At 41.2% G+C, this 23,403-nt stretch overlaps 1 protein-coding gene across 6 annotated transcripts in view; it reads right to left on the bottom strand.

The window, feature by feature from the left end:
• The window catches only part of ARHGAP26 (Rho GTPase activating protein 26), a 453,586-nt gene extending 438,072 nt beyond the window's left edge, over positions 1–15,514 (bottom strand). For 5 of the 6 annotated variants that reach the window (XM_075209691.1, XM_075209688.1, XM_075209690.1 and 2 more), the window contains exon 1: positions 15,029–15,513. In XM_075209691.1, coding sequence (XP_075065792.1) covers positions 15,029–15,182 — 154 coding nt within the window. In that variant the 5' untranslated portion in view covers positions 15,183–15,513. Of the gene's footprint in view, positions 1–15,028 lie in introns of all 6 variants that reach the window. The other variant, XM_075209689.1, reaches the window with a different exon arrangement.
• Between the last annotated feature and the right edge of the window lie 7,889 nt (positions 15,515–23,403).

Consider the following 23,403-nt stretch of genomic DNA (forward strand, 5'->3'; position numbering starts at 1 on the left):
CTAATGCAATAGCCTTGTGTGTGAACGAAATGTATATATTGCCGAGACAGAGCCAGGAGAGTAAATTTGGTTATGTTTTCTGTGCCCGTTTGAAGGCAGGTAATCTTATGTTAATTAGACCTTTGTATCTCAGTGGCCAACACTTCTGTTTAGCCTGTATACACAGCAGGGGCCGCTGCCTTTCTGTCCTCTGCATTATTCAGACAGGATCTGGGATACCAAATGAAAAGCCTCAACCAGCAAGTTTTAAGATATAACAGATTAGTGTTGATTTTGTTAACTTTGTATAGCATTTAAATCCATGTTTGGAGAACATATTGCATCTTAATACTAAAAATAACTCAGACGTTGCAGAACCATCTAGATCAGGGGGTTGTGTTACTCCCTGCCAGGTTGTGTCCAAAACTGTACAAAAAAACTGTTTTGACCATGTAATGTATCATACCATCTGTACTTCTGGAAAGATCACTAGTACCACAGACCGGCGTATGCAACTGTCCTTATTAGGACACTTAAGCTAATAAACCTCATTCGCTTCAAGACCCTGCTTGCCAACTTCTTCCCTGCTGTAATTTCTGTGACCTGCAGATTAAACCCAAAATTAAATCCATTTTCCGGCTGTTCTGAGGTCTGACCTGGCTTTCTAGTACCAACGATTTGCCGTCAACCGGCAGCTCTGGCCAGTGTGATAGGCCAGGGGTACCATCCACAGCAACCCTGATCTGAAGGCAAGAAGTCAGGGGCACCAGTCCAGGTGTACCAGCAAAGGGGTACACTAGCAGCGACAGTAACCCAGAAGACGCTTCTGGATTCCGCTAAGGAGTCCAGTGGTGGCAGAAGCTTAAGCCCCTTCTACTGCGGTTAGAGGGTGCATTTGGGCTAACGAAAAGGGGACGGTGGCAATGCAAGCCCAACCGGTCCCCAGCAACCCAACAGACAGGATGACGTAGGCAGTCCATCCCATCACAGGTCGTTTATCAGGCGATAAACTGGTTTATACAGTCATGGCCAAAAGTTGTGAGAATGACAGAAATATTGGTTTTCACAAAGTTTGCTGCTTAGTGCTTTTAGACCTTTTTGTCAGATGTTGCTATGGTATACTGAACTAAAACTACAAGCATTTCATAAGTGTCAAAGGCTTTTATTGACAATTACATTAAGTTTACACAAGAGTCAATATTTGCAGTGTTGACCCTTCTTTTGAAGATATCAGCAATTCGCCCTGGCGTGCTGCCAATCAACTTCTGGGCCACTTACTGATGGCCTCCCATTTGTGCCTAATAAATGCTTCGAGTTTGTCAGAATTTGTGGGTTTTTGTTTGTTCACCCGCCTAAAAGCCTTTAACACTTATGAAATGCTAGTAATTTTACTTCAGTATACCATAGTAACATCTGACAAAAAGGTCTAAAAACACTGAAGCAGCAAACTTTGTGAAAACCAATATTTCAGTCAGTCTCAAAACTTTTGGCCATGACTGTACAGCAAGTGTACACTTTCGATGGCTGAGTACACACTACAAAGTCTATGCTCTTTTGGATTCCTTGTATGTACAGCAAATATTGCATGGTCATAGTCACAAATATTCTAAAATAATTTCCAGGACACTGTTTGCTGTGCAGGAGCATGTAATGCATTGTTCTGATTAGTTGTACTTCAACTATGTTTGTTCTTGGTGGAACCCTAAGTATCAGTGAAGTATTATTCTGGGATATAAAAGGAAGTGGTCCACAATACAATGTTTTGTATATTTCATATTTTGTGCCTCTTAACAGATTCTAGTACACTAACAAAGCAGATTCCACCTTTGTGTGGACCCCAATGCACTGCAATTTCCATTATATAAACCATGTTTACAGCACTTAAATGATAAATGTGAAAACCTATTAAGTGAAAACATATCATCTAAGATCCAGGGAATAAGAACTGGTTGTATAGCGCAATTTCTCTTTCGGCATAATTAGTGCAATTCTCAAAAGGAGAAGACAGACCAGGAACAAATTTTGATTATTTGGGAGTGTCCTTGAAAATTAGTAACACTTGATAACTATACATACCTATACATACCTCCCAACATTGCTAGTAAGGAAAGCAGGACAAAATGTGACCACACAACTGATCAACCAGCACAAGACTATATTTTGTGGAGGTCCTGCCCCATGAATTACCAAGTCATTCAATTTTCAGATGTCTCAAATCATGGCTGTTCTTAAAATCTTGTCAATGACATCAGGAGACTATTCAATCTCACAGGAGATTGTGTGTAGTGGTGTGAACATTAACAGCAAGCTACAAGAGTTGTACAAATCATAATCAACTTCACATAAACAACTATTTCTTCATTATGACAAACTGTAAAAAAGCAGCCTAGTTTACATTCTTAGAAGTGTCTCCTTTCTCCACAGTTTAAAAACAAGTCCCTACTTGTTGTAACTGGATACCATCTAGTCTAAAACCAAAAACAGTATAGTGAAGTCCCTGTACTTGTTAGTTTCTTTCAATCAATTGTTTACCGCATAGATAAATTACGGGTTTATTTTGCTGCAGCCAATGAATGGACAAGTCATAATAAGCTGGTGCTGATGGTACTCATTTTCTGCTCTGGCAGTGTAAGTGAGAACTCTCCAGCACATCACTAGGCAAGCAGACCCATTGTCACAGCAGACCATTTAAAGCATTATGTAATGTGAGCAAATAAATAAAGCCAAGGGTACATTATTAACCAAACAATCAGTTCATTACAGCTTCCCCTACATCTATTGAGTTGTTGTTTTTAACTAATCCACTCAGACAGAAAAAAAAAATTTGAAATAAAAAAAAAAAAGAAAGAATCTTAAAGACACCAAGAACTTGGCTGACTATAACCCTCATAAATAAAGTGCAAAAAAAAGTAGTGTTTTCACCAAGATTAATTACTTTACTGGGGAAAAATGTGCATTGACAGACAAAACATGGAGAGTGAACCACTCCCCCCCCCCCCCCCCCCCTTCACAAAAAAAAAAAAAAGCTTAGACGCCGGTTAATACAAAATTCATTTAGATGCCTCATATTTTACAATATAATACTTCAAGACTCTAATGGCATTGACTGAATTATACATTATGCTTCTACGTCAAATTAGGTTTTTTTCAAAATTAGCTGTACGCAGGGATAAAAGCAGTTTTTCCACAGGGGGATTCCACCTTTGGCCTTCACAAAGACATTCATATACTATTCATACTTTACAACTTCAAAAGCAAGAACAAAAACGCACACACAGTATTATGGCAAATATTTCAAGTACAGCCTGCTGCTCAGGAAAAGTCTACATATCACACCAAGGAGTCAGGGCAAGTGCAATGTAACAGCTTTTCCTTCCACATTTTAAAACACATCCAGAATTACATGTTTGAACTAGAGTCCCGGTAAAAATAGGAAAGTTTATTTACCCCAAAATCTGAAAAAGCTAAATATTATTCAATTATTTCTATTATGTTAAAGGTATTCTCCATAATCCTCTCTTAGTTCATAAACTGTCTTCCCAAACTCTCTTCCAACCACCTTGCCCCTCCTACCACCTTTATTTACCATATGGTCTTATGTCTACATTTTATATTTTACATGTTTTACGGAAAAAAAAAAAAGAAAAAACCCTAAAAAATTTGTTTCCGTTTGCATATTTTCAATAAAAAACAGTTTGAATAAAAATTATATATATATATATATATATATTTTTCCTTCCATTCCTGTTGTACCAACATTCAATACACTACGTTGCAATACTACTACTTTCTCCTGTGTTATTATTGATGCTTGTAAGCCGTAAACTTCTCCTGAGAATATCATTGTGTTCTGCCTCCACCATCCTCTATAGTAGAGGCAAGGGATCCGCAAAAAACCTCAGAGCCGTGACACCTTGTAAGGATGCAGAGCAGTGAAAGAGGAAGATCAGTCTAACTACAGCATTTAGGATGGATTGTATAGAGCAAAGCTTTATTGAGCTTCATTGGGACATCCAGGTGGAGATGGCAGACAGGCAGTCAGACACCAGAGAAAACAAAAGAGAGGACTATATTTGTGTGCTATCTGCATAGAGACGATAGTGGAGACCAGGGAGCATATTAGTTCACAGAAAGCCTGGATCGCATGAGAGAAAAGGATGAATAAGTACAAAGCCAACAGATAAAAGTGGAGGATGTGTCATAGTAGTCACTCAAGAAAGAATTAGCCCTGTTTTTTTCCCCACGATTCATCCTCCTACTGGCCTAAAAGAGCCAAGGCAGTGAATGACATTTAGGAGGAGGAGAGGTTGATCAACTTCATTAAAAGCTTCAGAGAAGTCAAAGAGGAGTCTAAGAGGTCATTCCAATGTGAATTCACCCAGGCCATGACACTCACCGACTCAGATTTTCATGAAACTTGGTACACCTAATACTACCACATATCTACTAACCCATGCAAAATTTATCTTCTCTAGGCTTCAGTTTCTGCAATGTAGGTAAAATTTGTGTAAAATTGCCCAGAAACGCCACTCCAAAATCTCAGTTTTTAGTGCGATAGGTCTCGAGGAAAAAAAAAAAAACAAAACCACCACATCTCAGTGTCTAATCCACATATCACTTTGAATTTTTTATCCTTTGTCATTCATAATGTGGGGATTTCAGAAAAAAGTTTTAGAAATCTTGCCTGACTCTAGGAGTCATTAAAAAAATCATTTAGTTCATAATCAAGAATTTGAGACAAAAATATTCAATAAGCATTATCAGAGGCAGAGGAGTTAACATGTCCCTTTTTTTTATTATTATTATTATTAAAAAAAAAAATTGCCTGTAGGAATTTTTAGGGGCATATTCAATTCCGATCCGATTCGCGGTTACGCGCGTTACCGCGGAAAATGCACACAACTGCCGGTAATACCGCAGATTATATTCACGCCGGAACGGGCGCGAATATAATCTGCGGTATTACCGGCAGTTGTGTGCATTTTCCGCGGTAACGCACGTTACCGCGAATCGGGATCGGAATTGAATATGCCCCTTAATGTTTAAAATTTTCTCTTTAAAAACAAAAAGTAATTCGTTATAATTTTGCACACCAGGTGTTTCCCTTTTGGAATTTTAAATACCACCATTAAATTCCTCATAAAGATTACCCCTATAAGGCCCACTTGCCCCCTCTTGATTGCTTTTCTGTAATTTCTGAAATAGTAGCGGTCAGGATTCTCAAAAGGTGATGTCACTCAAGGCAGGTTGGGGGCATACTTCAACTACACTAAAACCGCTTTCATACTACCGCCCCTGCAATTTCGCGGATTTTTCAAGATGGGTTTTTGCCGAGTCTGAGCTTCCCAGCTCAGAGACCCCATTCACACTACACCTTGGACCCGGGAGTTTCCCAGGTTGACCCCATTCATACTGAACACAGGTCTGCCCTGGCAATAAGTGTGAGTCATCACAAAAGGAGCTTTCATTGGCTGAAAAATACTGAGGTAATTTAAAGGGGACTAGTTTTTTTGCACACAAAGATGAGGTCAAAGTGGGTGGCGACTGTTCACTGCATTGCTTTAATCATGGCCGACGAGTCACTTTTGTGTAACCCGAAGTTCATGTTTTATTGCATTTATTTGCCATTTTATACAGCAAATGAGAGCTTGATGCAGACCCAGGCACCCAATCAGCTGCTTTATGTGAGACTCGGGTTGAAAAACCCGGGTCTCAGCATTCATACTGCAGGCTAACAAGGGCGCACACAGGAATTACCCCACCAAAAGACCCGGGTCTTCAGACCTGGGAATTTTCACCAGCACCATTCATACTGCGCCTAAACCCGGGTCGTCTGTGCTTGTCCCGGCAGAAAACCGGGTTTTTCATGCAGTATGAATGGGGTACAACAGGTTCATTCTTGCTGAGCCTGTACTGTGGAATGTCAGTGCTCTGCTATCTGTTTAAGATTGACGGTATTCTGTATCAGAAGATACAGTTATACTACAATGTTTTGTTTTGTTTTTCTCGTGGTTATTTTGGGTTTAATTCTAATGTTGTAAAAACGTTTTTAAATAAAATTTCTGTGTTTTCCAGAAATGTCAAACTGAACAGCCTGCTGAAAAGTGTAGCGTGGAAAAAGAAACTGGAAAGGAGTGTCACAAGACTAGCTACACAAGTGGTAAAACATTATTTTTTAATTGTGTAAGTAGAAGTCCTTTTTTCCTATGCAATATAGTATTTTGTATAACAGAAGATCAGTTTACTTTGGGGAGGGGTTATCCTGCTGTTATGTAATGACAAAGAGGCAGTTAGACAGGTTTACATTTTGGAAAGGAGGCTGAAACACAGGTCTTAAAAATAAACAAACTAGACAGTAACAATATAGCGGATATCACCACTCAGTAACAAGTACCAAGCATTGTAGCACACAATTAAAAATAATCCTTTATTTAAGTCGGGTGGCCAATATTAAAAAGTGGTATATAAAAGCTCAGTGAAACAAAATAAACACAGCAGTAAGCCATCATCCCCCATTGCATAGACAAGTGACCAGTACTAGCTATATATTTACAAATAAAAGTCATTAAATTTAAAAGGAGGGAGACATCAAAAGCAATATTGGACTTCACCACCCCCCCCCCCCTTTTTATGGTGCAAACATAAGTAAACATAGAGTCACCTCAACTGCCTAACAATGTATTTGCCAACCCAAGCAGGTAATACTATAAACATAATTCTAAGAACAAGTTGCAAAAATCCTGAATACAAAATTGTTCTCCAATAATCAAGGTACTAAATAAAGAGCCCTCATTAAAAACACGGTAACAAAACCTAGATTTTGAAAGTCAACACCTAAAAAAATGTTTCAGATGTAGCCACGTATCTCTGCTACCAGTTTTAAAAATGAATAAACTTGGAAGCAGCACCAAAGCAGCAGTATTTTGGAACTAAAGCTACACTCACGTGAAAAAAAAATAAATCTGTTCATTCTTTTTACCACATTCCACAAAGGACAGTACAGCTCTAACACTAATCAAATCTTATAATACTCAATAAAAGTTAATAACAGAGCTGGACACGCCTAGGAGAGAAACACTAGGCTGCTGTAGTTATCAGAGATACCACAACTGGCCAAGCCGCTTAGTCCCAAGAGGAGAGGTTGTGAGGGACAAATTCGAAGCCGATGGGCTGGAGAAGGTAGAATTGAGAGAGACAAAGTCAAAAGGGTAAAACGGGGATCATCTTAGCCTTGACGTCGTGTGTAACTTACCATTTCTTTTTTCTTTTGGGGGAGTTCCCAGAATTATGGATCATACCCCAATTAGATTGGTCTTTAGGTATATAAATGTCTGCAATCTCAGGGGTTAATGAGAAAAAAAAAAAAAAAAAAGGGCTCCCCTTTGTGTGGCGTCACGGCTGTGTTCTATATGTCAATGGGGGATGGATGACACTTGACACTATTAGAAGCAAATTTCTTTCTGTACATCAAAGAAATATTTTTACCTCCAATATCAAGGTCGCAAAATTACACATCGATGCATATAAAACATGACCATATTGAGTATATTATTGGTGATATGTTGTTACCATATCTAAGCTAAGGCATTTGTATTTAATTTAGTTAGGAACCCATATTCACTGATAATACATGCAGACATTGATTACAGAATACATTAATGTAGCAGGACATGTTCCCTTTTGTAATTTCCAAGGGATTTTACATTAGCTGTCACCACTGGGGAGTTGATGCCAAAGCTTTCAAAGGCTGAGAAAGAATCACTGCATCTAGCCAAGGGTGAGAATACATATTGGACAGGACCTTGGCCGCAGCAGGCAATTAGGAGGACAGAGAGAGATCCTGAACTAGCTTAAGTTGTCACAACCCACACCCAGGGCAGAGTCTAACTTGAAGCTGGTGTTCACCAGGGACCCCTGTAAGAATGTATGGGCTCTCCTGCATGCAGGTTGCAGCCTCTAGGGTGGGTCTTAAGTGTAGTTCGTATGCGGGGTATAAAGGTGTAACTGTACCAGAACTGAACAATTGAAGAAGCAGTTAGGACTGAAGGGGGAAATGCTCAGCAGGGATGAATCCAAAGTAATAAGACAAATTCCTTGGAACAGACAGCGACCTGGAGAGATATGCAGGCATGGTGAATCAGCCAGAAACACAACATAACACAAGGGAGCCAGAAAACTATTATAGTTACAAACACTTAGCAGAAAGACACACTCTGGCACCCTAGAGGTGCACATAATGCTTTAAATAGTATCCCAGGATGCACAGGGTTTATGGAGAAGGCCTGAGCAGTCATATCACCACACTAATAGAAGAAAGAAAAGGAGGCACGGCAGCAGCACAAAGGAAAAAAAAAAAAGAAAAAAAAAAGAAATGCGCGCCAGACTCCAGGAGCTCTCAAGCCAAGTCTGGAACGTGACCGCTGCTAAGACAGGGCAAATGGTCAGGTGAGACTGTCAGCCTAGCTAAATTAACTCCTTTGTTATTTGGGAGTCACAGCAATTTATATTTTAACACTTGATTGTTATTATGACCAAGATAACAAAAAGTTGATGGACTGAAGAATATAAAATTGTGAGGAACAAAGTCAATACACAAGCAAACAAAACAGCACACTTGAAGCACCAGCAGAGAAATAAATTCTAACTTTGCTAGGTAGGAGTGAGGGCCTGCATACAGATGAGGTTATAGTCCTTATTGACAAGACCTGAAGCAAGTGCAGAAAGTGAAAAGGAATGTGCAGTTGGCAGTGTTCATGCACTGGTCATATGTAGCTGATATTGTGGTGGATCCTCACATGATGCAGTTGTCAGTGTTGACTGTGAACTGCCACCTGTCGTCTGGCGTTGGTATTGTAGCGGATCCTCGGAAGTATGTTGCAATAAGCTTTATTCTAGGTCAGGGCTGCAACGAGGTTCATGCAATCTATTATCCAAACAGGACCCGGACATTCTAGGATTCGACCAAGCACAAAGTGAGCTTATGATGGGATGTAGTCAATCTGTCGAAGTTAAACCTGTGGACAGTCAGACTGTTGAAACCAAACAGTACAATGGGGAGTGTACAGTATATGCACAAAGCATGTGCATGAGGTGGAATGTAACAGGAACTCAGAGTAGAGTTTTGGATGATGTCCACCTGCAACAGTGTTTCCAGGTGGACATAAACAAGTTTCCAGAAAAACAGCAATATCTGCTAATAGCTATATCAACTCCTGCCACAATCACCAAAACAGGAAACATTGTCAAAGATTTGCCTGCACGACATGTTGATCGTTGCATAGTAGCTGCACCCTAGGGAAGAAGTAACCCACTGCAAAGTTTTCCTATTGTTGTACGGTGGAAACTGAAAAAACACTCGGCTGTTGGAGATGACCAGCTGTCCTCACATCATTATCAGTTAACGGAATAAAAAAATACTTGTAAGACTTAAGTTTATTTCGTACATCACTGAGGTGGCATGGGGAGAAGTCATTAGCATGAAAAGATTTAAAAAACACATACATCCAGAGTCTGTGACCCAACATTAACCTTGTTTCGTGCAGATTTAAATTCCTTAAAACAATACCACTGTAAAATATGTCAGTGTGACAATAACATTCACCATGAGAAAGAATTATGTGAGAGTTATCTCCTCAATAGGTTTTTCAGCCAAAGATATGCAGCTTATGACAGGTAGAAGGAATGTACTGCACTAATAGGCAGGGAACTACAGAGATTAAATGCTGTATTTCATTTAACTGAAAAACAATTGGTCAGTCTGACCCACACACACTCTCTATGGAAGTTCACATCTGTTTGCAACTCAGAGGTTTTGCAATTTAAGGTTTTCAACCAGAGATTTAAAAAAAAAAAAAAAAAAAAAGTGTTATACTTGGATTGAATATACATTAGTTATGACATAGTTTTTTGGTGCAAATCCAATCATGGTTTCTCTCAACCCATTCACCGCAGATGCTTATTCTAACATCATTATCAATAAGTTGCGTATGCAGCAGCCACACAAATCACACCTTATGTTTTTAAAAATACTTTTAATTTTTCAGAAAATACCACTAGTTTGCCGTGTCAGTATGTATAAGCTAAAAAAAATAAAGCAAAAAAAAGATAATTTTATTTTAATTTAGCTAAAAGTAAAATGTATCTTTCTCTAAACACCAACATATACTACTACATCAATCCACATTTCCAAAATAGCAAAAAGCCTTTGAAAAAGTGATGGAAAACAAAAGTTTAAAAAATAAACCTTTAGTACAAAAAAAAAAAAAAAAAAATTTCATATTTTGCATGACCTTGAATGAAATGCATTGTTTGTAGGTACAATGGGTAGCTGGTCATTGAAGCCAGGGTGGGGGATATCTAAGAATTAGAAGTTGAGCTTCCTAGTGGGGCAAACACATTTTCTCAGCAAATATTAGCTTCAATGCAGACATTAGAGATGCTTTTTGGGGGAAGGGGGGGGGGGGGGGCAAAGGATATTCAGCCTCTACATAACAGACACATCTTTGGGTTGGATCTTGGCAATGCAAAACATTTACATTGTGGGCAAGTACTGAGTAGACATCAGAATGATGTGTTAGACGGGTGCGATGGCCTCTGAAGGCTCAAGAACATAGCTGTTTAGAACAGACATATTACACTACATTTAAATGACCAATGGTGAAGGAGCCCTATGGAGAAAAGCACCAAGCAGCTCACCGTTCTTTCCCTCCTCCCTTAACATAATGGATTAAAGGAAACGGATGGAAGAGAATAGGTCAAGTCCAGTCACTACCTCTCCATGTTTCATTATCTGCTATGGTAAATCTCCACTATCCCATCAGTGAATAAACTCAGACTATGAATGGTTCAAAACCACATTTAATGTGCCGATTGTCGCCACACACCCATATATTGTGAATATGTTATTTTTAATACAAATAGCTTAGTCTACCACAATCAGTGCATTAACCTCTAATGTGGGAGATTAAAACAAAGTGATACAAGGCAGATTGATCAACACATGAATTGTGACACATTTTGCTTCCCTTTTCTCTCTTTGCACAAGCTGACATACTGGCATGTAATAGCAGTCATTTCCTGCAGTGTCTCAAGCATCTGATGTAAACGCTTCACCAGTATCTCCGCTACATACCCTCTCTATTTCAAATAAAGCTTTGTCTAATGAACAGCTCAAACTAATTTTATTTCTATTGTTTGGGGTGTTGTGAAAACTGCCAACAGATTGTTTTAGCACATATTCAGTAGTCGCACTACTAAAATTACTCCTTTTACATATTTCTAAGGAGTAATTTTATTCAGAAAAAAAAACATTACATTTGCAATTCATAATGGTATATTGGCCTTTTTAATTTTCAACATCACATACAATACTTTAATCTCTATAAAAACAGCCCAAAAATGACCCCCACATTACTCTACTCAAAATGCCTCCACACCCCTCTCGGACTTTCTACATGCCACTCGGGCCCCCCCATTTTTTCCAAAAATGTTCTCACTTGCCACAAAATTACCTCCCATACCACTCAGTCCAGAGCCCGCAGAGGAAGGAGGGAGATTAGGAGATGCGTACTGCACTGTACCAAATCCTCTGCATTGTGCAGAGGTCGTGTGATGCAGACATTCAGTCTTCTCTGCTTTCCATCTTAAGGGGTAGATTCAATTGGCTTCTCAGGAACATCGGGGGACTTACTACTGTTCATACGCTAAAAAGTTACGGTTTTAACTGACCCCATAGTGTCGCAGCCATTCCAGTACTCTACGCGCAATTTTCTATTTACTAAGTGAATCTTCCCCTAAATCAGAGAAGAAGTCTGACCGAGGGATTATTTCTTGGTGCTAGACACCCACCTGCTACCCGTCATTGTCACTAGCAATGCGCCCTGGAGCAGGTTACTAATGCGTTTTTTGTTTTCTGCCAGATAATCAGTCTCTGATCTTGAGAAGTACTAGGGTACTGTGCTGCATCATAGAAGCAAGTGTATGCATTAATGCGATCTCTGGCCACACAAATGTTAAAATATTGTAAAAACACTACTCATGAATATTCATATGTTTGAACAACAAAATGAAGAATAGGGGAAAGTGTTGAGAGAAACAAATGTGTTTTGATAGACTGATTAGGAATCACTGCTTCAACTCCTAGACAGTCTTGATTAATGAGTCAATGGAATCAAATATCAACCAAGCTGGAATAAGAACAGACCTTGATTTTTACCTCAATTCTTTCAATATAACTAATTTTACCCCTGTGATCCCTGCAGTCTCATGCTTTAATAAAGTTAGTGATTACTGTGTGCAACATGCCAAACCATGCTGTAAACATAATGAAATTACACATTCAATAAAGGATTAGGCTGGCTACACACTACAGTGTTTTCAACCGACTATAAAGTCAGTAGTGTGACGCTCCATTAGTGTGTACGCTCCAGCGACGAAAGCACAGATCATTGTTTGATTTGATTGTTCAGCAGAACTAGAACTCTCGTTCAGCTATGGAACAGCGTCCTTCCAATCCTGCAGTGTGTATGCACTCATGATCAGGATCTCCATAGAGTTTACAGAGTCATGATTTTTTCAGCCAACGCTTATGACAGTTGAAGAGCACAGATCTGAGGGTAAATCTTTTAAAACATGCACCGTGTGTACACATGAATAGGCACGCTAATCAGGATTTTTTTTTTTTCCCTTCAATCGTTGGTACAATCGCTACAGATAACATTCTGTAGTGTGTACCTAGACTTAGTAGAAAGCAATTTTCAAAGTAAGACATTTTAACAGTCACCTTAATACAGAAGGACAATAACAGGCAACACACATACCAGCTTTATTTTGTAACTCTCCCCTTCACCCCCCAGTTAAATTCTGTATGCTATATAGAATTGAGGTATCCAATGCAACTGGGTTTGCAATCATTTGTGTGCAGAGATCCTCAGAGTGCTATGGCTAAGGAAAGGGGCGATGACCTACTTTGCACAAATATTATAGACAGTGAAGAGGTAGTTAAGTTACTAGCATCAATGGTATTTAAGCATGTTCTCTCTTAAAACAAATTATTCTCTCAGTCCACTAAAATTAGATTTCTATTTCCTCTAGTAGGTTATATAAAAGTACTAGTACATCTTGCATAATTCAAGATATTGTATTGAATCAGAATGGTTTACAAACAAGAAGCAGGCATGCAAGGATCACCGGGATCTAACCCAGGTAAAAAGTTAAGTAGAGCATACAGTCATGGGATTTGTTATACAATCCATGATGCAAGTTTAACTTTTTCTTTTTGAATATCACAAACTAGTTGTATTCTTTGGATACTTGGGCTTCATCATATATATATATATATATATATATATATATATATATATATATATATATATATATATATATATATATATATATATATATATATATATATATCTCTTGTTCTATAAATGTTCAGCAAGGCATAATGTTAGAAGTTTGCACAGAGAACACCATTTATCTTAATTTGTTGACACAAGTGAATAAGGCCTTATTGCTTGCTATGGAGGAAGCCAGCCTGCAAGAGACTAAGCATTTGCATATTGGCTGCCATATTACAGGTGCTTTTCCAGGCAGGAGAAAAAAAGGTTTAGTGCATTAGTTATATTGTAAATACAACAAATAATGTCCCCTCCCCAGGTATCTGCTCCACTTTACGGTCAGCCATATATTTATTTACTAGCATTGCTGAAAAGGAGTAGTAAAACCATAGCAACCAGACTGGCTTTCATGATTTGAACAGTCAAGACTCGTATCACCACTTAACTCAAACATGGAAAACAAAACAACACACACTTATTTATGGAAGGTAAGACACACTTTTTGATCCGTAGTTCAGAAGGCCCATGTTTTTTCTGCACTGCCCAAATGTCTCTTTTAAAAGGCGATCATTTGTCTCCAGCATACCCTGTCTTTGTGAGAACCAAAACAACTACCTAGCCTTACAGCACACTAGGTAATTAAAAGGAGAAGTATAACAAACAGCAATGCAGTTTTCTACAAAACACAAATACAAATATCCCCTTTGCCTAGGGGTCATGGTTGATAAGCCAGATGAATCCAAAATAACAACCACTATATGCAAAAACAAAAAAAAAAAAAAAAAAAAAAAAAAAAACAATGGGATTCAATTGAATACTTCATACTAGAACTACAATCACTTAAGTCTGTTATGCAGCTGAATCACCACTCCAAGAATTATTTTTAGACGTTGTGCTACATCAAACCCACAGAATGCTATACTGCGGTAGATGGAACTCTATTTATTAATACATCCTTATGAGGGGGGATACAAAGATAATTTGACCTCATTGGACGATAAAAACCAACCTTGAAAACCACAGCATCAAATTGGAAAGATAACATTGTAAATTACAGGTTTTCCCCATAATTGCACATACCAAAACAAGTTTGCATCACACCACACCATGTTATGTAAATGTAAGTTGCAACGCATAGTATCTTCCAAATAAAAGGTGCATGTGCTGTAAGCACTGACAACATATACTGTACGTATTAGGTTATCATTTTGAATTAGCATGGGCTATGCTCCACATAGAAAACAAACATTCCAGGAATGTTATGAGGTATTTGGTTGCAGCACAGGTGAGAGTAATCTGGAAGCTCTGCAATTGACAGCGATGCCTTCTAAAACAGCAGATCTGCTCAATATGATAGCTTCGCTGCAGTGGTGTAAAGGTGAATGCGGTGTAATGTGCTTTTCTGATGTTCTGCAGCCAACAGTCAATCGTATTTAACCATTTGCTGTTTAAGCCAAATATAAAATGCTTTTAAATATATATAGATCATTAAGTAAACACACACATTATCTCCATCACTTCCATGATGATAAAACAGATTGACAGGTCTGGCTCTGCAAAGAACCCGGAGAGGCGCAGGTACTAAGAGATACTTCATTATGAACAGAGGGTGTAACAATCGGCTTCATCTCATGATAAAGGTGCCAGCCTGCCCCAGACACGCAGCTCTCAACAGCTGCCAGTCAGGGGCAGCCTCTTGGGCACACACTTACTTTTATGTGCTGCCACCAGTGACTTCCCGTCCTTGATAAGCTCTTTAATGAACTTGTTCGTCTTGTCCAGCTCAGTTTCGTGCGATTTCAGCCTCTCCCTGAATTGCGGGCTGTCTAAGTAACAATCACTGAATTCCAGTGGAGGCAATCCCATTTTCCGCTTTATAGAGAAGTGGCAATAAAATCAAGCAATTAAAAACTATTAGCAATGCATTAAAATCCCGACATATGAGAGGGTTGCACGCCGTGCAGAGTTCAGGACATGATAGCAGGACAGCTGGGGAGGAGCATTCATTGAAAGTTTCCCTGCACAGGGAGGAGCGCTGAGCTCAGAGATCAGGCAGCTGGCGTATGATGAGGTAACCCGAAGCTGTGATGGCATCCGGCTCCCAGCTCTCTTATTGGAGACAGAAGGAAATGAGAGGTAGAGGGGGCCTCTCAGATAAGGCCCTGTGATCTCATGGCCACTACCCGCCACCTCCCACTGAGTCGGCCCAGACACCTCCCATCTTGGTGTGTGACAGCCGCCCCTGCACCGCCCAGTTCTCTAATAACCCGTCCCCGATTATTAAAAGTGGCGCTAATCACATAGCCCTTTCTGCTCTGGCCAGTGACATGTCCTGTATTGTTTCTGCGAGATACACGCATGCAAGGGTCACAGTGGCTCACTCATAACAAGGATTGTGCTGTCTCACGAATTGCTGTCACACCAAAGTCATATTCCATTTGCGCAAAGTGACTGACAAACTGTTTTATTTGTTTGTCAAGTGCCTTATTTTATTATAACTGTTAAATTGTCATTCATTGAGAAACGTAATACATTTCTGCTATTTGACAGACCTGTTTTGGTTTATATTTTACAGGCTTTCAGAAGCAAACTATATACAACCTACACACTAAACGAGTTCTGGATAGGTTCCTAAAACAAATAATTTATTGGCAGTTTTTTTTACAGGTTTGTATATGACTTTCCTTCTTTTTTGGCTTCATAATTGAAACAAACAATTGCATCTTGTTCAGAATTCATTATTTTCATTTAATTTTCTTCCTATAAAAAGCTAAAAAATCTGCACGCATCATTTTGCACAAAGATATTGAATTCAAAGCGCCACGCTAACTTCATGTAATTAGATTCCATGTTGATCGATATTCAGCCTTAAAATCTCAGCTCATTTTTACTTGCACCTCTGTGAGGGGAGATTCCTCTGCCATAATATCCAGAAGTGCGCTGGTGCACATTGCAGAAAGCTCCAGTGGCACTTTGTGGTTAATTGAATTCCCTCCAAAGAATCTTATTTCTCTGTATATTTGGATTACTCACCCTATGCAGAGGCTGCAATACGGATTTTCAGCTGAGCAAAAAATTACAGCAATCCCATTCAATAAACATTAGGCCTGATTCATTAAGGATCTTAACTTAAGAAACTTCTTATTTAAGTCTCCTGGACAAAACCATGTTACAATGCAAGGGGTGCAAATTAGTATTCTGTTTTGCACATAAGTTAAATACTGTCTGTTTTTTTCATGTAGCACACAAATATCAACTTTAAATTTCAGTGTACAAATAAGCTATCCAGTATTTGTGTGCTACATGAAAAAACAGCCAGTATTTTCCTTAGCTCTCCTTAAAGACTCAGGCCTGTTATATCCAACTCTGTCTCTGTGGGCCTTGGAGCACTACAATACCCATCACCTAGGGCCTGATTCATTAAGGATCTTAACTTAAGAAACTTCTTATTAAAGTCTCCTGGCTCAGCAGCAAATATATTATAGTGCATTGACAGTTTTGAAATCTACAACACAAGTAACTTTGTCATCTTGGTATTTTTATACAGCTGATGTCAAGAAAGATGCAGCACTGCATACAGCCCTCCCTGTGAAATAATACAATTCCTTAGAGTACTCACCTGAAAGTAAAGTTAAATACACTCGGCTACCTAAGACAGGGATTTATTTTTTACAGCAGTTCACCCATTTCAACAACCCCCGAACCAACTCATCATCCTCCAGATATTTCATCATCCCCCACAGCCAATTCATGATCCCCAACCAATTCATCATGCCCCTCAGACTTTTCATCACCTCCCAGCCAATTCCGGACACCCACAGCATTTCATCACCCCTCCTGCCATTTAATGACCCCCCCACACCCTGCCATTTCATCACCCCACTTCCAGCCATTTCAACAACCCCTCCCAGGCTTACCTGATTACCTCCTCTATTTCAGCACAGTCATCACAGTCATCCTCAACATAAGTGGCAAGCAGCATATCAGATAAATTGCTGTTAGCTGCCTGTCAGTGCGGACCACAACTCTTAGTTTGGTCCCATGTGATGAGGTAATCCTAATCTCAGGAGACCAGACTAAGAACAGCGGCCCGCACTGACAGGCAGCTAACAGCAATCAGATTTGCTGCCTTGCTGTCTGTTATGTAATGGCGATTGCCTGGGTCGACCCTTTAGACCATGGCCATCCCTGATGAGCTCAGGCAATTCTGTTGCTCCCCCCCCCTACCTCCTGCACCCTAGACTGCAGCTTGATCAGCCTAATGGTTGATCAGGACCTTGGATTGCCTTTCTGCTTCTAACACTTTGCCATGGTACTTGGCAATAAACACTTGTTTGCAGAAATCTTTGACATTAAGATGTTCAACAGGTTAGAAGTTCCTGCGAGATATTCCCTCTCAGGGAAGCTGTAACTAGGCTCTGTAGAATCATGGATGAGATCAAATTCCACCATAGGTTGACTGAAAAAGGATGTTTTATTGTGCCAGGGGTCTGTAAGGTGAATACAGGGGCGGATTGGCCTAATGTCTTTTTTTTTTTTTGGGCGGGGGGGGGGGATTTAAAGAAAATAAAAATGATTTATTTACATATGCAGGCTGATATGGTCACTGGTCTCCTGTATTATACTGCAGCTGGATTAAGGTTGTAAGGTTGTGGGGTGACACATACCCCGGGCCCTCCTGTCAGGGGGCCCTCCTGAGTGTCTATAGTTTGTAAGCTTGCGAGCAGGGTTCTCTTACCTCTCTGTATGTATTACCCAGTATTGTCTTGTTAATGTTTGTTCCCAATTGTAAAGCGCTACAGAATTTGCTTGCGCTATACAAATAAATGATGATGATGATGTCAGGGATCTGCTAGGATGAGTGGGATCCTTCTGGTATCAGCTGGTATTGGCAGTACTCCACCCAGAGGCGCGGAGTCTAACAAGGCGGAAGGTTTTCACCAGGGATTCCCGCAAGGGAATTTGGGCTTTGCAGCATCCATCTTGCATAGGGATGAGCGCACTCGGATTTCTGAAATCCGAGCCCACCCGAACGTTGCGGATCCGAGTCGGATCCGAGACAGATCCGGGTATTGGCGCCAAATTCAAAAGTGAAACTGAGGCTCTGACTCATAATCCCGTTGTCGGATCTCGCGATACTCGGATCCTATAAATTCCCCGCTAGTCGCCGCCATCTTCACTCGGGCATTGATCAGGGTAGAGGGAGGGTGTGTTAGGTGGTCCTCTGTGCTGTTTAGTTCTGTGCTGTTTAGTTCTGTGCTGTTTAGTTCTGTGCTGTTTAGTGCTGTGCTGTGCTGTTTAGTGCTGTGCTGTGCTGTGCTGTGCTGTGCTGTGTTCTGCAGTATCAGTCCAGTGGTGCTGTGTGCTGTGCTCTGTCCTTCTGAGGTCAGTGGTGCTGCTGGGTCCTGTGCTGTGTCCTGTTCAGTCCAGTGGTGCTGTGTCCTGTGCTCTGTGCTTCTAAGGGCATAGTTATTTCCCCAATATTCCCCTGTGTTTAAAAAAATAAAAAAAAGTTTTTTTAAAAAATACCAAAAACTACTTTAATATTTTTTAATTACCACAAAATTTTCACAACCAATCCTGCAGTATAAGCCCATTGGTACTGCAATATTACCAAGTTCACACATTCAGCAGTAAAAGTCCAGTGGTACTGCAATATTACAAAGTTTACACATTCTGCAGTATCAGTCCAGTGGTGCTGTGTCCTGTGCTCTGTGCTTCTAAGGGCATAGTTATTTCCCCATTATTCCCAAGTTTTTAAAAAATAAAAAAAAAGTAAAAAATAATAAAAAATTTAAAAAAAAAAAAATATATAATAATTATAACCAAATTTGCAAAACCAATCCAGCATTATAAGTCCATTGGTACTGCAATATTACCAAGTTCACACATTCTGCAGTATCAGTCCAGTGGTGCTGTGTCCTGTGCTCTGTCCTGCTGAGTTCCGTAGTGCTGCTGGGTCCTGTGCCGTGTCCTGTTCAGTCCAGTGGTGCTGTGTCCTGTGCTCTGTGCTTCTAAGGGCATAGTTATTTCCCCACTATTCCCAAGTTTTTTAAAAATAAAAAAAAAGTAAAAAAAAATAAAAAATTAAAAAAAAAAAAAATATATAATAATTATAACCAAATTTGCAAAACCAATCCAGCAGTATAAGTCCATTGGTACTGCAATATTACCAAGTTCACACATTCTGCAGTATCTTGTGCTACATATAATGGAGACCAAAAATTTGGAGGATAAAGTAGGGAAAGATCAAGACCCACTTCCTCCTAATGCTGAAGCTGCTGCCACTAGTCATGACATAGACGATGAAATGCCATCAACGTCGTCTTCCAAGCCCGATGCCCAATCTCGTAGTACCGGGCATGTAAAATCCAAAAAGCCCAAGTTAAGAAAAAGTAGCAAAAAGAGAAACTTAAAATCATCTGAGGAGAAACGTAAAGTTGCCAATATGCCATTTACGACACGGAGTGGCAAGGAACGGCTTAGGCCCTGGCCCGTGTTCATGACTAGTGGTTCAGCTTCACCCACGGATCTTAGCCCTCCTCCTCCTCCCCCCCCCTACAAAAAATTGAAGAGAGTTATGCTGTCAGCAACAAAACAGCAAACAACTCTGCCTTCTAAAGAGAAATTATCACAAATCCCCAAGGCGAGTCCAAGGGTGTTGGTGGTTGTCAAGCCTGACCTTCCCATCACTGTACGGGAAGAGGTGGCTCGGGAGGAGGCTATTGATGATGTAGCTGGCGCTGTGGAGGAACTTGATGATGAGGATGGTGATGTGGTTATTGTAAATGAGGCACCAGGGGGGGAAACAGCTGATGTCCATGGGATGAAAAAGCCCATCGTCATGCCTGGTCAGAAGACCAAAAAATGCACCTCTTCGGTCTGGAGTTATTTTTATCCAAATCCAGACAACCAATGTATGGCAATATGTAGCTTATGTAAAGCTCAAATAAGCAGGGGTAAGGATCTTGCCCACCTAGGAACATCCTCCCTTATACGTCACCTGAATAACCTTCATAGTTCAGTGGTTAGTTCAGGAACTGGGGCTAGGACCCTCATCGGTACAGGGACACCTAAATCCCGTGGTCCAGTTGGATACACACCAGCAACACCCTCCTCGTCAACTTCCTCCACAATCTCCATCAGATTCAGTCCTGCAGCCCAAGTCAGCAGCCAGACTGAGTCCTCCTCAATACGGGATTCATCCGAGGAATCCTGCAGCGGTACGCCTACTACTGCCACTGCTGCTGTTGCTGCTGTTAGTCGGTCATCTTCCCAGAGGGGAAGTCGTAAGACCGCTAAGTCTTTCACCAAACAATTGACCGTCCAACAGTCGTTTGCCATGACCACCAAATACGATAGTAGTCACCCTATTGCAAAGCGTATAACTGCGGCTGTAACTGCAATGTTGGTGTTAGACGTGCGCCCGGTGTCCGCCATCAGTGGAGTGGGATTTAGAGGGTTGATGGAGGTATTGTGTCCCCGGTACCAAATCCCCTCGAGATTCCACTTCACTAGGCAGGCGATACCAAAAATGTACAGAGAAGTACGATCAAGTGTCCTCAGTGCTCTTAAAAATGCGGTTGTACCCACTGTCCACTTAACCACGGACATGTGGACAAGTGGTTCTGGGCAAACGAAGGACTATATGACTGTGACAGCCCACTGGGTAGATGCATCCCCTTCCGCAGCAACAGCAACAGCTGCATCAGTAGCAGCATCTACAAAATGGCTGCTCATGCAAAGGCAGGCAACATTGTGCATTACAGGCTTTAATAAGAGGCACAACGCTGACAACATATTAGAGAAAATAAGGGGAAATTATCTCCCAGTGGCTTACCCCACTTAGACTCTCATGGGGATTTGTGGTGTCAGACAATGCCAGTAACATTGTGCGGGCATTAAATATGGGCAATTTCCAGCACGTCCCATGTTTTGCCCACACCATTAATTTGGTGGTGCAGCATTACCTCAAGAGTGACAGGGGTGTGCAGGAGATGCTTGCGGTGGCCCGCAAAATTGCTGGACACTTTCGGCATTCAGCCAGTGCCTACCGCAGACTAGAGGCACATCAAAAAAGCTTGAACCTGCCCTGCCATCACCTCAAACAAGAGGTTGTGACGCGCTGGAACTCCACCCTCTATATGCTGCAGAGGATGGAGGAGCAGCAAAAGGCCATTCAGGCCTACACAGCCACCTACGACATAGGCAAAGGAGTGGGGATGCGCCTGAGTCAAGCGCAGTGGAGACTGATTTCCGTGTTGTGCAAGGTTCTGCAGCCATTTGAACTTGCCACACGAGAAGTCAGTTCCGACACTGCCAGCTTGAGTCAGGTCATTCCCCTGATCAGGCTGTTGCAGAAGCAGCTGGAGAAAGTGAGGGAGGAGCTGGTAAGCCATTGCGATTACAGCAAGCATGTAGCTCTTGTGGATGTAGCCCTTCGTACGCTTTGCCAGGATCCGAGGGTGGTCACTCTTTTAAAGTCAGAGGAATACATTCTGGCCACCGTGCTCGATCCTCGGTTTAAAGCGTATGTTGTGTCTCTGTTTCCGGCGGACACAAATCTACAGCGGTGCAAAGACCTGCTGGTCAGGAGATTGTCCTCTGAAGAGGACCGTGACATGCCAACAGCTCCACCCTCATTTTCTTCCACATCTATGGCTGCGAGGAAAAAGCTCAGTTTTCCCAAAAGAGGCACTGGCGGGGATGCTGATAACATCTGGTCCGGACTGAAGGACCTGCCAACCATTGCAGACATGTCTACTCTCGCTGCATTGGATGCTGTGACAATAGAAAAAATTGTGGATGATTACTTTGCTGACACCATCCAAGTAGACATGTCAGACAGTCCATATTGTTACTGGCAGGAAAAAAAGGCAGTTTGGAAGCCCCTGTACAAACTGGCTCTATTTTACCTGAGTTGTCCCCCCTCCAGTGTGTACTCGGAAAGAGTTTTTAGTGCAGCGGGGAACCTGGTCAGTGAGCGGCGAAGGAGGTTGCTTCCTCACAACGTTGAAAAAATGATGTTTATAAAAATGAATAATCAATTCCTCAATGAAGTACAGCACTGCCCTCCAGATACTACAGAGGGACCTGTGGTTGTGGAGTCCAGCGGGGACGAATTGATAATGTGTGATGAGGAGGAAGTACACACTGTAGGGGGAGAGGAATCAGAGGTTGAGGATGAGGACGACATCTTGCCTCAGTAGAGCCTGTTTAGTCTGTACAGGGAGAGATGAATAGCTTTTTTGGTGTGGGGGCCCAAACAAACCAATCATTTCAGTCAAAGTTGTTTGGTAGGCCCTGTCGCTGAAATGATTGGTTTGTTAAAGTGTGCATGTCCTATTTCAACAACAGACCTCTCAACTGCAGCTCACCCCTCCTCTGCGGGGATAATGTCTCCTGTGCTCTGACACGTCACTCTGTGTACTCTCAGCCTCAGGATCTGACACTACAGCTACCATGCCTCTTGTAGCAGCCCTCACTCCAGGGCCTCTTCCATGTGCAGTGTCCCCCTCTCTCTTGGGTTCACTATAGTGGCATGGAGTTCTCCCCCTCATCCAGGGCACACATTCCTTGCCCTGGCTCAGTCACCACGCTCAGACTTCCAGGCAATGCTGGGGGAGCCTGGGAGCTTCCACCCCAGGTCCCCAGCTACAACTCTCCTCTCCTGTGTCTTCTCTCTCTTTCTGACACTTTAAAGATCGTGCCTTTAAATGAAAAAGTCAGTCTTCATTGCACGACTATGTGCAAGTGCAACAGGGACATTTTTTTGGGTTTACAAAGTCAAACAATAACACTACGACCCTGTCTGCCTGGGGTCTGTCAATGACGAATTGTCTGGAGCATGTTTGGAGGAGGTATTGTGGCCCCGGTATCAAATTGGGTACCGGGGCCACCCCACTATGCAGTCCAGATACTTGTTTGGTGGAATTCCGACACGTGGAGGGTTTTTAAATTATATTGTGGCCTCGGTACCAAATTGTGTACCGGGGCCACCACACTACGCAGTCAAGATAGATAGATGCGTATTGCGTATCATAGATAAAGTACATTCAGTGGTGTGGGGCAAATTGAAAAATATTCC

The sequence above is a fragment of the Mixophyes fleayi genome, chromosome 4, assembly GCF_038048845.1.
Source record: "Mixophyes fleayi isolate aMixFle1 chromosome 4, aMixFle1.hap1, whole genome shotgun sequence".
Classification (NCBI taxonomy): Eukaryota; Metazoa; Chordata; class Amphibia; order Anura; family Limnodynastidae; genus Mixophyes; species Mixophyes fleayi.